Genomic DNA, 17882 nt, shown 5'->3' on the forward strand with positions numbered 1-17882 from the left:
GATTGAAGTTTCAGATTTATGGTTTCCTTCGAATCGAGGAGCAACTCCAATAATGCCAGAGCCTGTTTGCTGACTGCTTTTGACAGGATATATGTAAAGGGAGATTTGTAAGAGAAGAAACAGGAATGCAAAGATTAAAGCAAGGTATTTTCTAGACATGCAGTGCACACATATGCAGTCATGTGTAGGGGCTGAATTCGCACACACACTTCCAGAGCATCCTCCGTGCAAGGACCTCAGCGCGGTTCCCAAGCACCCTGCAAGGCAAAGTGTGCTCACAATATTTTATTCTAGCAGCGAATCTGTCTTGAGTAACCACACAAGGGACCCACAAGAATTGGTTGCCTAGTAAAGGAGGATCCTAACTGAAGAACTCACACAACTGTACTGAAAACTACTCTAAAGTGGTTGCTGAAGGCTGGGAGAGGGCTGTACATTAAGGTGTCGGCTGCACTCTCCATATCCCATGAGTTCCCTCTGAGTGCAATCCTCTGGGTGCCCAGGATGCTCTTTGGAGAGTGCAGAGAAACCCTCTTGCTCCTACGGGAGAACATCCCAGCCGTTTCCTCTGATCAAAACACCAACATCCAAAAAAGCAGCCAAAGGGACATTACGCTTACAGGCAAAAGCAGCTGCCTCCCGAGGACACCCAGCGCTGCACCTTCCCCGTTAAGGCAACAGCTTCCAAGAGCAAACCCAGGGAATCTGGGGCATGATTGTGAACTTCAAGGTGGGGATGGTTATCATCTTCCCCAGTGCTGTTGTCTTGGCCTGGGTGTCAAAAACCCCCTTTCCCATCCCAGCAGCATTTAGTGAGCCATTTCTGTCATACAGCTGTACCCCAGGAATGGGAATCACACAGCGTGGGGCACATCGCTATTCAGATTCAGGTCAATATTCATCTCTATGAATAAGCCACCACAAAGCTGCAGTGAAGTCAAAGTTTGTGACTTTGGTGCCAAAACCTGAACAGAGTATCCAAAATGCATTCCCTCCAGCCCTGTGGCTGCAGCACATTTGCTTTTCCCTGTTTCACAGTCATTTATGCTCATTCTCATTTCAACAAAAACCTATAAAACTCTTATAGCACGATGCAGTCCTAAATTAAATGCACTTTAACATCCCTATATAACAAGGGAGTCTTTGCTCTTCTAAATTAATGCATGTAGCTGAGAAGGGGACCTTTCCTGGAAAATTTATTTCACTATATTTGGAGACAGAAAACCCCACCTCATTCCACCTTCTCTGAGAGCAAAGATTGTGTGTTATAATGAGGAATTTGTAATAACGAGAGTGTTGTGTGTTAGACTAACTACGAAGCGAACAACAGAAGACTTCTGTGAACAGCAGTGTTTGTGTGATGTATGGTAATATTTTTCCTCAGTGCATTACAAAAGAAAAAAGCAAGATAAAAATATCTTCCATTTTCTCCCTAATTTGTAGTTTTCTGGTGTTAGCAAGGCTTATAAGACACATGCTCCCAATTAGCTGCTCCTCTTAATTTAAATGCTTCATAAATTATCTCCTGCGCTTGTGGATTATCACTTCATAATGCGAGTTAGCATTTAAATAAATAGCTGCGATGTAGGAAATTAGAGAGGTTTACAGTCTGAGGCAGCAGCATAATGAAGGAAAATACCACAGCAGCTGAACAGGGGTTGGGAGAGATGTGATGAGACAGAGATTTTTTTCCCTTTACCTTTTAGCAACCAAATTTGGACTGCAGCAGGGAAAATATGGGTCAGAACTCCAGCAGAGCAGGAACCTTTTGTAATGGCTGAGCACAAAGGAAACACAGAGAATTCTTAAGTGCGTAAAACATCTGATTTAGCAAATATGATGCAATTATGAAGTGACTTTTTTGAGCCAACTCTTGGTTGCCTCTCAAGGTAGCCCCTTTGAAAGCAATTGGGCTACTTGTGTACGTCACCTCAGCAGTGTCTGACCCCTTATGTTCTACCCTTTCAAAAAAATATAGGACCAGAAAGAAAAGCAATAGAACAAAACAGAGCTGAGATTGTGTCGAGAAAATTTGGTGGGGAAAGCAATGAAGGAGTGAGATGTAGGATTATGGGGAATTTTAGAAATAGATATCTTTCAAAGATAACGAGCATGTAAGCCAGATAACTTTTGTCATGTTTTTAGCACCATTAATAAGATCAACCCATAGGCAACAATAGTTTTTAACCATTGGCAGCAACTTCCCAGTGCTATTTCAGCCAGGTTTCACAATTATTGTCATAAATGTAGAAAATTAGGAAGGCAGGGCAGAGAAAAACCTCATGACAACTCCTTGGGGGACTAATGCTCTCTCCAGTGCTTGCTGGTCTTGCCTTTGGTGTCACTGCTTCTTTTTCTGCCACAGGAGAAAACTCTGGGCAAGATCCTGCCAGCAGTCAATCACACTTGACTGCCACTGACTTCTTTGGGAGCTGAAGACATAAAGGCACTAGTGGGTTCAGGACCCTTTGGTGTTTGTCTTGCAGAGAGCCCAAGGTTGAGCACTGCAGCTCTCGGGGAAGTTCAGCTATTACAGCTCCCTCCTTGCTCATACACAGAAGTCCCAGCGTGTCAAAATCATGGATATTTTTTAAAAAACACATGAAAATCATAGAAGCCTTGACAGCCTTGACCAAAGTCCAGCCTTAGGCAGGAGTAAAGTTATTAGTTACCTTATTTCCCAGAGAAAGTCTGACACATTAGGATTTCACAGTAACTGGCTGTAAATGTAATGGGCAGGGTGTGATTTTGCTCACTAGGTTTTGCAGTTAAATTTCAGCATGTTGAATACATTTTGCTGTAGGACAGAGCAAATGATTCAGGCAGATTCTTGCATTAGCACAAGACCCTCTGTGCTTAATGGGAGTTCTGTCTAACTGACAGCACAATTTGGGTCTTCATTGTATTTAATATACTTCAAGAGCGGGGGTCAAATTGTCTCGTCATTTACATCCATACAACCCTGCTAATCCCAGGAGAACTGCAGAGTGGAAGCTCAGGACAACCTGTAACCGACTCAATTTTCTCTGCTTAGCACCTTCCAGTTAATTTTTCTAGCAATGTGCCCCAAAATGTTCTTGGTTACAATCCCAGTTCTTCCCAGGTTGATAGGGCTGAACATGGGCAACTGGACTGAAATCTGTGGGAAGGAGATTTCTACCTGGACCCCTCAGGACACACTGGTGGTGTCTGTAGCTGTTGCTTGTATAAGATGCAGTTCACCCTGCTGAGAGTTCAAGGCAACACAGCAGGATCCCAGTTTCATCCTATAATTTTCTATTCCAACACGCAGCATTTAGAAGGTGAAAAAGGGATTCATCCCACTCCGATCAACATCTGAAAGGGTACAGAAGTTCTTCATCCCTCAAAGTTTCCAGGCGGAAAAAGAAAGGCTGTGGGCCAAACTGTACCTTGCTTACAGCTCTGCAATGGCTCTGTCCTCTGTGCCACCTTTGCATCAATATTACCATCACTTTGTCTTCTGCACCAAGCAATGAATGGCCACAGGTGCTACTGGCTTCTTCTGTGCTTAGAGCCTGATAAACCTCTATTTTGCTGGAGTATGAGGACACAGAAACCAACTCTTTTGTCCTAACTGCAAGGGCTCTTTAAGAAAAACCTGGCAGATGTGTTGGGTGCTGAATGCAGGAGACAGGACTGGAAACCCAAGGACTAGATTCCTTCAGTGAGATGGTGCCACTTTTTACAGAATCACCATTTCTTCTAAAAGGGCATTTTAAATAATAAAATTGGAAGCTGCGCATATATCTTTCCAACTGATCTACTAATCATATTTCTTCAAATTTTATATCCCTGACCCTTGTAAAGGGATTGCAAGGAAGGCGTTTTTTAAGCTGCATTTTAATAAGTCAATATGAAAGCTCAAAATTATTTAAAGCTTCTTAAATAGGATTATATTTGATTTCTTGTGGGAATAGTGGGGGATAGTCTAGTAAAGACATTCTGTCCTGCTGAGGTTTTATTACATTAAAGAAACAGCATCCTTTTTTAACAGCAAAAACTTTATCTATTCTCTAATGAAACCGGAGATTATTCTGTACATGAGATGACTGAAGTTAGTGAGTTCCTGCATCTGTGATCAGAGTTTCTCCTTGAGTGAAAGCAGAGAGATTCCCGAACTAGAGGTTTGCCCAATTAACAAGTTGTCTGTTAGTCTGAAATATTTGAATATTTTGTTCTAGGAGGTACCACAAGTGTATTTTCAGGAAAAATCTGCTGTGAAATAACAGGTAGCTCTCAAGGCAGACAGTATTTCATTTGCAGACAGGGATTGAATTTGGCCCTAAGTACCAGAGTTCTGTGCTACAGGGGAACTATTTTGCTATACAGGGAATGCGGCCACATTCAGTCTGCTTGAAAAGGCCCACAGTCAAATTCTCACTTGCATTCAGCTCCTTTAATGTCACTGTGGCTTATATGGTTGCTATGTTGGCAGCATTTAGCCTAATGTGTTCTAAAACACCCAAAGAAATTCAGGAGGAGAAGATTAATACTACCTGTACAGAGTTGGAAGAGCCAGCAGCAAATTACATGGCTTCACTAAGTTGAGTTGTGCTGGACGTAATCTGGGACAACATCTGGCCTTGAGAACATAAGGGGATTCTTCTTGAAGTAGCAGATGGGGAGGTTTATAGAACAGGTATTACTAAGGAAGAAACACAGAGAAAAGGTCATAACTGCTGGAAGAGGACAGAAACTTTTTTTTTTTTTTTTTAAAAATATTGTCCCATCTCTTTAACATTTAAGGAATGTTCTTTCTCATCCTCAGATAACCCACATCCTGCTCTCAGCTAAACCTCAGTGCTCCCACTGAAGCCAACAGACACTGAGCAAAAGCATTCCCTGGCAGAATTTGACTTCAGGGTTTGCAACACAGTGGGTATCCCCAAGGCTGCGGTTCTCTGGGAAATTACAACCCCACTACACCCTTCCCAGCCACTCTCTGGACACCCCATATCTCTCTGGGGAGTCAAATGCAAAGATGTTAAAATAGTGGGTTTTGTCAAGGTGTTATGCACTATTCTGCCCGCATTCTCCCCAAAGCCCCCAGAACTGCTGCCACAAAGACAGAATTATTCCACTGCTTTTCCCACCCTGATCTGTCCATATACACTCCATTTTCCCCTGGTGTTGCCTATAGGAAGAGCAAGGATTCAGCTGCTCCAGGGCCACCCCATGCTGTACCAAACCTCTCTGCATGTCCTCAAATCTCTCCCAGGCTTACTCTGCCTCTTAGTAGGTGCAGAGCGGTTGTAGCTCAAGAATGATCAGGCACAGGTAAGACCTCAGTCTAGCAGTAACTGTAAACTGCACCCGTCCTCGATTAGCCCGAATAACCTGTCCTTCCTGCCAGCAGCTTTTTCTTATGACCACAAACCACACTGCTTCTTCAGGGCTTGCAAGCAAGCGGAGCCTGATGTGAACTTCACAAGCTGTGACACCCACTACAGAAACACATATGCTTCTTTGACCTTCAATGCTGGCACGAAACCTTACACAGACACAAATTTATCTTAAAGTCAGGAGCAGATTTAATAGAGCAGGAGAAGATCATTTTCAATATTTCCATCTCAATTATAGTCAAACACCTCGGTGAGTCTCAGCCTTTGGGGCTGTACGTGGGCTCCTGCTTCCAGCGTTGAAACTGTCGGCAGAATCAGCAGAAATAGCACAACTGGGCAAGGTGTTGGTGATTTATCAGTGCTGAAGTAATTCATACTGACACAGAGGCGCCGAGGAGGAGCTCAGGGTCCAGCAGATGCCCCAAAAGACCCGAGAGTTATATGGTGCCACACACCGACAGCAGCAGACTTGGGATCTGACTCCCTAGCAAAAAGCATTTTTTTTTTTTCCAAAACCAAACAGCAGAAAGAAGCAGTCCTGTTACAGAAAAAGGCAATTTTAACAGTTGTGATACACTACTGCTAAAATTGTCCCTGTAACAGCACGTTATCTTCTAACTCAACAGTGACTAGTATTCAGAGTCCCAGAATTTTGGGGCAAACAGGATTTTTCAATGGAAAATTAGAAGGTGAATACACTCATGAAGACAAATGAAAATATTGTGTACACAAATACTTTAATATCTGTCTGGCCCTTTAAAACCAAAATGATAGAGTTCATTTGCATTTAGATCTCTTTGGCTCCCTCTTTTCATCTAAAGACAAATCCTCACAAAGGCTGCTTAATTAGACCAAATTAGATTTCCACCTAGTGGCTTGTCATTCATTAGAAAATGCTGTTCTTTTTTTCTGTTTTGGTAATTATAGGCTGGTCTCGCAATGTTCACTTCAGGCTCAAAGTATGACTTGCATTCATGATTTTGTGCAGATGAGAGGAAAATTATTCAGTCGCATCAAGTCTGCCCATTTTACAAGTTGGATAAAGATCATCGCTGGAGTCTTTTATGTAATGGGGTATACTCTTTCTTAAGTCTTCAATGATTAATTGTAATAGCATATCTCATAGCAATTTTCAAGACTAAAAGCTAAGTACAAACAGTTCACATGCAAAACTACTCTAGCAGACAGTGGGTGTCTTTCCTTAGATATGGGTTTCTGTGTCGGGGACCCGTGTGCGTGACCCTCAATTGTTGGTGTCACAGCCCCACTGTGAGCAGAGAAGATGGGAAGGGGCAGGCTGGTGTCTGGGGTTGGGTAGGTAGAGCTTTGGGCTGGAAGTGCTGTCTGCTTTATCTAACCGCCGTATCGAACCCAGTGAGGGGACGCCTGTGTCCCACCCATCCTCGGAGTCCTCTGCTGCCGGCGTTACGCAAAATGTAGCTTCTAGAGGGGAAAAATCTTTCAAATTCAGACTGACACTTGTATCTAAATAAGGCTACAGCTCCCAGTGCAGGTCAGTCAGGAGCACAGGTTAGTGTGGACTGCGTGTGTAGGCACTCTCTGGGTTAGCAGTGTCTCTAACCCTGTCTGGAGTATTTGCAATGAAGGGAGTTAAACTCACAGTAAGATCCTTGAGCTTTACCGTTCCTGACTCCGAGGGCAGCAGTTTGCCCAACCACCACCCTTTTCTCTGAAAGATTCTCACCCTGCTGTGGAACGCTATAATAATTTGGTCTCTCACTCTGAACACGAGTACCGGAACGGTCTGCTTCGCTTCTCTCCCCAGCTCAAACTCCATTCCCTTTGCTGTCCTGCATGGGCCCATTAATTCCCTGCCTCAGTTTCCCCATTATTACAGCAGGATTTATGCTCAGTGGCATGTTTTGAAGCTTAATAAATCAGGGCCAGATTTTGTAGTCCATCAAGCAAAACTTCCTTTGACTTTATGAAAATCTTCGAAGATAAGTGCCAGCTTATTATTATTAATAATCTTCTTGGGGTTGGAAGTTACAAGCAGTTAGCGGCAGGCAGCCCAGCAGCCACCAGCCCCTGCTAGGATTTCTTCTGCACTAACAAATCCAGATTTTCAGGTGCGTTTTTATAACATTCTTGTTTTCCCAACCATTTTTTGTGAGAGAGGGAAAGTAAGTTTTTTTCCCTCCATCTTTAAAAAAAAAAGAGTCTGATCAAATTTGCCTTTCTCAAAACACTGAACATTCCCTTTCTCATCTACCTAAACCTGATGTTGAGTTACTGTCCCCCAGAGGCTTTCAGTAGCTCAGTTCTGATGTATCCCTGCACTTTGTAGCTCACTGCCTTCTTAGAGTGTAATCAAACATCAAGCTAAGTAGCAAATAAATCTCCCGATCTCATAAGCTGCACAGCAAGATCATGTAAATGCAAATGAAGGGCTTGATTTCAAGCTGTCGCGGGGGGAAGGAGGGAAAAATGCTGGGCCTTGTCACTGCAATCACTTCACTCTGCAAGTGCAGTAAATCTGCAATAATAATAGTAATGGCAGCGTGACGGGAGGCTTTACTGTACAAGGGGGTGTAATGAAAAGGGGAACAGAAGGTAGGGAAGGAAGCAGGGCCTGGCAGGCTGAAAATGCACCGGCGTGGGGTTTGCAGGTGTCCACAGCGCAGAACCATCAAGGAGGGGACGGGGCAGCCCCGGCTGAGTTGGAGCAGAGAGGATTCATGGATTTGACCAGCATTCCCTCCCAGTGGAGGGCTGCCTTAGATGCAGGGATTAAAAATCCATGCCTCCATCCCTCGCTGTACATCTCCGCACAGACATGTCTCCTACCTCTCTCGCAGCATCAGTCGTCTTTAGAAAATTGATGCTGTGTGTCGATGGGCCATAAATACCAAGGGATGAAACACAAATATGTCTTGCAACAAAACCTGGAATCCGTAAAGGTTTTGTTCTTCCTTACACCTTTGCAACACACCCACCTCTTATAAACAGACCCATTTCTGAGCCTTCCTCTTCCCTCACAGCAAAAATTTTCAAACACCATTAGGCATTCAAATACAAATCCAGGGCTGCACAAATCAGAAAGTACCTGGCAAAGGCCAGGGAGCTCGATACACCCAACACCACTCGCTCTTCAGCCGACCAGGGGATCCTCACTGATCAAACACCTCCACTGCTGTGCTGCAGCCAGTCTGAGCATGGCACCCTCCAAACCTGGTTCAGACACACCTGCTTCAACCGTGAAAATTATCATGTCCAAGGGGAAAGGATGAATGCATAAGATGAGTCCTTAAAGACAGTTTGAGAGCGCAAACAAAGCCTCAGCACACGTTTCTCGCAGCCCTGGGAGGAGGTGATGATCTCTGCAGGATGCTCTGGGAATGCTTCGGGAAAAAGTCTAGAGTTGCCTTTTCCGAATGGGCTGGATAAACAGTATTTAAGATGCCGGATTTCCCTCACTGAGGTCGTAAAGGGAGAAAACTTGCAGAAGGTACCCAGAGAAAATTAGGACCGCCTGGGATGCAGAGAGAGACGGTTTTAATTAGAGCCAAGAGGTGGGAAATAAGGCAGAGAAATGACATCTTAATGAGGTTTAATGAAGTTGTCTGCTGATGGGCACAGCTGTCAGACAGATCTGTATTCCAGCCAAGCAGCTTTGTGACAGGCTAAACCTGAACACAGAAATGGTGCTGGAGCTGGGGAAGAAAAAAGGGACCTTCTGCATCAACTTTGGCTCGCTCTCCCCACCACTTTATGACACAGCACATCTACAGTGCCCCAGGACAAACAAATTAAACCAGCCCATGAGGTTGCCACAGCGTTCTGCTAATTTATGAATGAGAAGGGCTGTAATCTTGGATTACACTTAGCAAGATTCATTCCTGCTACCTCCTTCCCCTTCTTTGCTTTTGTGGATAAGAGATGTTGGCAGATGACCAGAGTCCTCTGAGTCCATTGATTTTCTTCAGGCACAGGTTCTCTCCATGTTCAACATATTGGACCAGATTTTTTTTTTTTTAATTAATTATCCAGCACCTTCAGCTTTATTTATTCAGTGCAAAGTGACTGTAAAATGCCACCTGATCATAAAAGGAAACAGCGTGCACTCATTTTGCAATGAAGTAAACACCCAACTGTGTTAACTTCAAGAGCTCTACAAAAAGGAATCTTTAAATCCCATAATTTCTTCCATTCTACAGAGTTCTGCATTCAAAGGTCTGGAAGCAGCTTTGCCACAGGTTACAAACCTCTCTCCTTTCCTGCAGTTTCTCAGCAATTTTCTCCCACCTGCCACACCTTTGCCATCATAGCAGATTTCTGACCTCACTTAGCTGATCTGGTATCAGAACGTGGCCCCTGGAAAAAGCCTTTTCTCATGCATCTGAGGAACATTGCACCATTTCCCTTGTATATCAGTGACAACTAATCTAAAAATAGCTAGCATACAAATGCCTGTAAATACAGGAGAAAGATCAGCACTGAAAGCTACTTTATCATCCCTGGCACCGGTGTATACGCTGTGTGCGAGCTCCCCAGCTCACACACAGCATGCACATATGGTTTAGTGTTGCCGTGTGATATTTCAGTTGCAGCAGCACTAAAAGCCGGCTCACTCCCATCGTGCTCGGTGCTGGACACATCTGCAAGGGACAGTCCCCTCCTCTGGTAGCAGTTCACGGGAGGCAGCTGGGGGAATGCAGCCATGTTACACACAGGTTGTATCAGGCAGCCGAGTCGATTGCTTTCAAAAAGATCTGTTTGCAACAAAGGATCTGTAGCTTCGCACAGGACAAAGACCCTGATGAGGTTTTCAAGTTTATCAAAGGATCTTAGCAAGCCCAGAAAATTTGTTTTCTGGTGAACTTGTGCTCCTCAGAGTTGTGGGAATACCACAGCTGCTTTATAGCGTCACAGTGCATGGATTTAATGGGACTAAGGTGAAGCACCTCCCTCCCAGACCTGAGAAGCAAGACCCTGGATTTACCTGAAAGCATCACTTGCAGGCCCAGTGATCATAAACTGGCAAAGCTGCCAGCCAGCTTGCCAGGATCTGCAAAGGAGCACACCCGTTGTCACAACATGGACAAGTTGCTCAAGCAAGCAGGCACAATCTCACCCCCTGGACACGCTGGTGAGGATCCCAACGCCACAGCCACTGCGTGTTTTTAAGGTTTTATGTAGCTGCATATAGAGACAGGAGCTGAGAAACTCCAAACTGAATGCACAAAAAAAATAGCTCCAAGAGAAAAAGTTTGAGGAATTACGAGCACATTCTAGAGACCTCAACACAGAGCCCTCTGCAAAGGTACCTGTTTTGGGCAGGGGTTACTAACCCTTGCTCTCCAGGCAAAACTGGCTCAGTGAGAGTTTTGCCTGAGCTGAGAATGATGCAGAACAGCTCAAGCTGCTCGGCAGCATCATGCACACTTGGTGAGTACCCTTTAACAGCACACTGGAAAGGGGCCACCAGGCTGGCAGGAGAGCTGTGGCTGTTTGCATGGTGCTGGCTGGGAGCAGAACATAAATTTGGGTTTGGATGATGTTCCTATACAAGCAGATCCAGTAAGCAGCATCCCTTATCGACCACTGTGCAGCCTCAACCTGCCATAATGACAAGCTGGAGGTGGTTCATTTTCAGCCTCGCTCTTTTCACTCAATCCCTGCAGAAAGGGCTGAATTTGATTCAGCATCTCCTGATCCAGAGAGTGTTCACTCTGGAGCATAATAATGGTCATCTCAATGTTAATGTTCAATGATTCACCCCTGAGAAGCATTAGAGTAGGGTTTCAGCACTTTCATTCTCCCAACAAGACCTGCCAACACCTACAACCCCCTAGCTCCTCCAACACCCTTCCCATGGAAAATAACCTGTCCCAAAGCACGCACACCATGCCTCAGGGCTCCGGGGGACTTGTTGCCTGACACCAGCCCAGCTTCCCCTAGCAGGAACACTCAGACCCAGGCTGCCAGGCCCCTTCCCTCCTCTGCCGCCTCCCTTTCAAGCAGCAATAAGGTTTCAAGACACACACATCCTGCAGTGACTTCACCATGGAGATGGGAGGGTAGAGACAAAGGGGTGAGGGGAGGTCAGTTAATCCCACAGACACCACCAGGCTGGCACACACATGGGCTGGGGAAGAGTTCATTTTAAAACTAAATAGAAATGAGGTTATTGAGCTCAAGTTCTTTTCTGTGTTATAAACCCCAGGCTCTCCTCCCCCTTCTTCGTCCGCCGTATCCTCCCTCTGCAACATGCCTTGCGTCTTGATTATCCCGGGCAGGTGTGGCAATGTGATCGTGCTTGGGGAAGTTTACACCATTTTTCTAGGAGGATGCACAACTTGGAAAGGAAATAACTGAAAGGAAAGTTAAGACTAGCTGCAGAGTCTCCGCAGCAGACACCATGGCTGAGCATCCCAGCCAAAGGAGAGATTAGCACAATAAGGAGACCAAGTCCATAGATATTGAGTCAGGATCCCTATTTCCAGCAAGGCTGGGTCTCTTTATAACTCAGGTAAACTTGTGTGAAATTCAGCATCCCTCAGGCTTCAGCTCTGGTGAAGCATCAGAGCTGTGAGTTCTCCTTTTGCACTGTGGCACTCACTTGTGCAGTGGGATTCAAACCCTTGCCAAGTGGAGTCACAGCCTTTCCTGGTACTTGTGGCCATGTTCTGTTACAAGTTTTTATTTTCAGGGGCTTTAGCTTAACAGGAAGGTTCTTTACACTTCTCCTTTAACTTCACTCTTCTGCAGGCAGAACTGGGGAAGCCCCAGAGAAGCTGCTACACCCTGCCAGGCTTTGATTTTTCATATGGGCTGTACATCCACAGGACAGACGGAGGAGTCCCTGAAGGTATGACACTGCCACTAAAATATAGACCTACAATGAAGTCCTAATGCTAGTAGGGACTCTTCTCTCCTTCCCAGCACTCTTCAATACTTCTCATTGAGCTGGAGGTGAACACCAACATTCACCCACTTTCGTTAATACCACCCAAATTGTGTAGTGACTTGTAAAGTTTCTCTATCATATTGGAAACTTCTATAGAATCACACAGAGCCCAGGCAGAGAGGGGTATGGCACCTGCAAAGGGTGATATACATGGCCACTTTCATAACTTTGTTTGAGTTCCTGCTTTGTGCTCTCAGGGACAATTCCCCTGTGAAATCAAACCTGTTGAACAAGCTGGGGTGGAGGCTGGGAAGACATCCGATTCAGATGGAAGATGCTCCCATATGAAATGCAGTGGGTTAGGATACAAAGTCACTCCACAGTGAAGCCATGGCAAAATACACGCAAGGCCCTTGTGCGTGGTGCACTAACATCAGCCTGCCTTCCCAAATCAGTTACCCAAGATGCCTGATCTTTTTCTCTTTGCCTCTCATGTTTCCTTCCATCTCCAGCAATAGGCCACTGGAACACAGTAAAGCCCAGAACTGTTTTAGTTCAGAAGATGCCCCGAGACTTTATCACCATGAACCGTGGTGCTCTGAAGGCCGGTTATACCACAGCCCATGAATTTAATTTGTACTACAAGGCCAAGGATATTCGGCGCAAAAACGAGGAACACCGTCACTTCAAGAGATGTCCTCCTGAAGTACCTGCAGACTTGACTTATGGCATCACAACACGGTAAGGGGGAAGGCTTGGGGCCCTTCTCAGAATGAAGAATCCTCATTCTCCTATCCTCACATCTACATCTCCCCCACATCTCAGCTAGCACGGTCCCCAGAGCAAAAGTGTCCTGAAGCTGGACATACTGCAACCAAGTCACAGCATCACTTCCTTGTCAGATTGCACATGTGTGTCAGACAATCACCTATATCTAATGTACATGCCACAACACGTGCCCATTTCTCCTGTGGCACTAAGGGCTTGGAACCTCTTAAAAATACATTCAATGCCAAACCTTTAACTTAAAGGAACATGAATAGTTGTAAAGCCAGAATAATGGCTTTCCAGGGTCAGAAAATCAGAGCAACAGCATTTCTACCTGTTTGCACTGGTTGGAATACTATGGTGCAGTTAAGGATCAGGTCAAGTTCTTTATCTCATTCTCCCACTTGTTAGTTCATCACCCTGCATTGGGCAGAAACTGGTAAGTACAGCAAGATGGAGGCAAAAAAAAAAACCAAACCCCACCAAAAAACTTTTCACTGTTCTCTCTTCCACTTGCTTGGGCTCCCTCCCAAGGACTGGAGAGGAGTTGGTACCTGCTGCTCCCCAAACAACCCCTCTAAAAAAGCATACGCCTACCCATTCATCCCTTGCAATGCAGCAGGATGTTTAAGGCTTCACACCAGGTTAGGTGTTTTGCATCACAGTGTCTTCCAACAGACTTTTACAAAAGCATCCAGCATACATGAGCCCTGCCTGAAGGTCAAACAGGTACAGCATTGAGAAGTGACCCCTTTAACGTCCCTCTCATGTACCAGTTCCCAACCGTCTGCTGTGCTGCTTTCTCATGAGGAACTGGGCAACAAGGAGTCTGCAGGGGAGAACATTGGCACCTTAGACTGACTTCGAGGTCCTTCCACTGCCTGTCCTTCATGGGAGCGCGGGGCAGGCTGGAGAGCACAGTGGTCCAGAAAAGCCAGTGTGAGTCCAGCACAAACAAGTGCTCAAAGCCTCTGAAAGGGGCTCCGAAGCAGCCCCGCTGCTGCTGGAGCACAGAGGGTTTTCTTGCTCTGTGCAGGTCTGGACCAGACATTAGGTTTCATTTTAAGAGCTGGATAATAATCACTACCAGAAAAATAACAGCTACAAATTCTAGAGAAAAGACATGATGAACAGCACCGTGTATTTTACATGATAGTAAATGGGCTTTGCATATGCAAATTGAATGGATTTTAAAATGGTATTTAATGACAATTTTCGTAGCAGACATTAACATTAATTGCATCAAAATGAAAATGTAGCATTAGCTTGCTGTTAGCCGCAAATGCCCCAGCTATAAAGCTTTATCTTTATCAGTATCAGCCCTCACCAATGTGACAGGGCTGCTCTGCAAATTGCAGGCAAAAGGGCTTTTATGTTGCAAAAGTATCCCCCAATGTAGACCAAAATCAACATCAATTTTGCTTTATTTCTTCATAAACGGAGGTTAAATGGCTGCCTGTAAGAAGTCTAGACACGTTTCAAAAGTTTTAAGGAAAATCTGCAGACCCACAACAGCAGAAGTAGTGGGAAAGGGCTTTTAATTTAAAGTTATTATTGTACAACTTGCCTGCTCCTTAATAGCTACCTTTTATGCAGACTGATTGTATTTATCCCTTTACTTTAAAAGCACGTTATAGACAAAATCAAATTACTGGGATTACCAAGGAGTTGTTACAGCTATTTTGGTAAAAGTGGGAATTTAACACACTTTCCCATGACTGGCAAGTTAAAGATACCAGCTTTGGTGAGCACTCCCCAGCCCAAGCCTGTCCCTAGTCACAGCTGGCCAGGTTCAGCAAGACCCGCCCTGTTAAAAATGTCTTGGTTGTCGATGGATTTAAGTTGCTCCTGCTTTTGGACTCTAAGCCTGGTACGACTGCATTCGTAGTGCTGCTAATTGGGAAGGCACTCACAACTGAAATATATGCTTCTCTGGGGGCAGAAGAGAACGGTGGCATACAGTCTTTTTCCACGACTCCAAGCACTTGCTTGCCTTTAGGAAGGCCAACTTTGATAAACATCTCAGGCACAGTGAAGTTTTTCAGCAAGAACAGAACCTTCACGTCATTCCCTAGCCCAAGGCGGAGCACAGACAGCACAGCTGGGAAGGCCAGAGAGCAAAGGTGCCTTCCCATCGCACTGGAAGTGGCTGCAGCCACTCTGCCCCATGATGGTGATGCTCTGGGACAGCGCCCAGAACGCCAGCACGAACCCTCCCAGTCTGCACCCACAGCACTGTAGGAGTTCTGCACAGCTGGCATTGCCAGCACGCAGCCTCAGGGCTGGGCTGCCTCCCTGGGAAGAGCAGCACAGGGGGTTATAAGGCCCAAACAACTCAGTGGCTGTCACAGGAACACATTTGTCGTCTTGCAGCTGTCAGTGGGTAATGTGCAGGCGGCTTCCCAAGCCCTGGCAACATATTTCCAGCCCCTTCTCAGGCCCTGGGTTGCACTGCTAAAGGCTCCTGTCTCCTAAAGACAGCAAGGTCAGGAGTTCTCCCCAGGCTCACAAGTACGAGCTCTCCTGGATCATCCCACATAGAAATGAACACAAATGCTGTGGTTGCTATTAGTGCCTTATTAATCACTCCCTGGCCCTGCTGCTCCCTCTAGCACGGCCGATGGCTTATGCCTCTGCTTTCCGTTCATGGTGGACGTGTGCTGCATGGAGCATTTCACAAGGCAGCGTCAGACACTGGAGTGAGCTTTCTGAAGCTCTGAGGCCCCTTTCCTTTCCTGGGATATTTACCTTCAAAGGTCACCCATACCCCTCTATTAATTCCCCATGGGCATCTTCCAGGGGAGAGAAGCAGCTCTGCTTTTTTGCTGATTCTCCCCCGTTCTCTCCCTCCCTTTTCCCAGAGAAATGTTTGCTACGAATCATGTGGCCAGCTTTGTTGTGAGAGTCATAAAAAGGACATTTTTCATCTCTCCTTTTTCCTGCTCTCGCTCCCTTCTCTCTCTCAGTATCAGACAGAGATTTATTCCCTCCCTGATGCCTGTGGCATTCAGAGCTGGGAGGGGTCAGGGGAGGCACTGATGGGACGATAATAGATAATACAGTGGTTCCCCAGGGTCTTGTCCAGCTCCGTAGCCGATCCATCAGCAGGCAGCGCTCGTGCCAAGGTCAGCGGTAACGAGGATGTGGTAGGGTCCCAGCCTCCCCCATGGGGCATCCTCCAGTCAGGCTCCCCCGATTCGTGCTCCAGCTTCTGATCTCTACAAGAGCTGCCTTGTGCAAGCCACAATTTGCAAGAGAGCACGTGTCCACTGAGTGCAGGCACTGGGGTAACGACCACATTACCGTGCATGCACGCTCAGCTTCACCCGCCCCAGCCCTCATCCCCACCGCAAACAGGTCTACAGGTTTTCTTTCAAGGAAAAATGCCCATCATTGGCAATACCTCCCCTTCCAGGAGCTAAAACCATCCCCATCCACGTGCTTTGTGCATGCCACATTACACAACTGTAAGATGTGTGCAGAATAGGGTTGCTGTCCTCCTGGACCCAAGTCCTAGGTCCTTTAATTTAAAATAACCCCACACCACAGTACTACTAGCAGGTGTATTCAACCCCCATACTCTTTGTGTAATGACCTTGTTTTACAAGAGGGAGGATGCAGGGCACTGAGTGGGCTGGGTGTTGTTGATACCGGAGATCTAAAGACACTGAGGGTCTGTGAAGGCCTCCAGGATCTTCACTGGTGTCTTCACTGGTGTTATTCAAGGTGCATTTGAAAACCCCAATAGATGACCAGACACACATTTATCTTCCTAACCAGCTTTTCTGATTGAATTTCACTGTGCACTGAAATTAGCAGACATTAAATGGTCATTTTTGGAACTAGAAGTAAGCACGAAGATATGGATTCTATCTACAGCTAGGTTTTAGATTATATTGATTTGCACAAGGTCACACAAGGAATTTGAAGCCAAAACACACCAGTACACAGTACCCCAAGCACAAGTTTTCTCCCCAGGAGCTTGCAGCGCAGAGTGCATCCTCAGCATGAACACACTGTCCAGCATTTCTGGGGCTGCTTTTAGAGAAAAGCTTTCATTTGCCTCTTAGTAGCACAAGTTTCCTAATTCTGCGTACTATGTCCCAGAACGTATTCCTGGACACAAGGACTGCACAGTTGTGCCATTCTCAGCCATTCTACACCTGTACCTCCTTCAAAGCCTGCACGGCCATAACCCTGCCTCCAACGTGCTGCCATCCACTTGGCAGTTGGCCTGTAGGTTGGGCTGACCTTGGGTGTGCTGGCAGGATTTCCCTGGCACTCTGTCATCCCCATGTCTCCTGCCGGGTCCCCCCCTACTGTCTGCCTTCGCTTCAACCATCCCTTTCCTGAATTTTACATCCCATTTTCCTTCTAACTTCATCCCCTCCTACCATTCCACCTCCCATCCTCTAAAACTGGTCTTAATCCTTTGGCAGCTGCTTTCACCATGTTCCTACAGCAAACTCACCTCTCTAAAGCATTTGGTCACAGCAATCTCTCTTCTTCAAATTGTTACAATTGGCCAAGGGCATCAGTTATCCGGTACCTCCCCTTTTCTTTGTATCATTTGCAATTGTCCTAACGCTCCATTGACAGTTGTCTCACTGGCCTTTAGCAGCTCAGCTGTTACCTTGGCTATCCTTGCAGCTTCTGGGCTTAACTGGCTGCTCTGTCCTTATCTTTCACCTTCCCCAAGAGGGGAGGTTGCGGTGGCCATGCTCTGCTTTGCAAGTGGCCTTTCCACCCAAAGCGTCCATGCTGTTTGCACACAGCCAGAACAAAGTTTAGAAAGCTGCCCAAAAGGTGCTGAGATATTTCCAGCATCTCTTTGGCACACAGAGTGCACTGGTGGGTTTATTTTTGAGGCACTTAAAGAA

General features: G+C 45.9%; 1 protein-coding gene across 2 annotated transcripts in view; it reads left to right on the forward strand.

Moving 5' to 3' along the window:
- Positions 1-17882, forward strand: part of CFAP77 (cilia and flagella associated protein 77) — a 61441-nt gene that overhangs the window by 24318 nt on the left and 19241 nt on the right. For both annotated transcript variants that reach the window (XM_074891230.1, XM_074891231.1), the window contains exons 2-3: positions 12096-12195; positions 12747-12975. In XM_074891230.1, coding sequence (XP_074747331.1) covers positions 12096-12195; positions 12747-12975 — 329 coding nt within the window. The remainder of the gene's footprint in view (positions 1-12095; positions 12196-12746; positions 12976-17882) is intronic.

Source organism: Strix uralensis, chromosome 21 (assembly GCF_047716275.1).
Source record: "Strix uralensis isolate ZFMK-TIS-50842 chromosome 21, bStrUra1, whole genome shotgun sequence".
NCBI lineage: Eukaryota > Metazoa > Chordata > Aves > Strigiformes > Strigidae > Strix > Strix uralensis.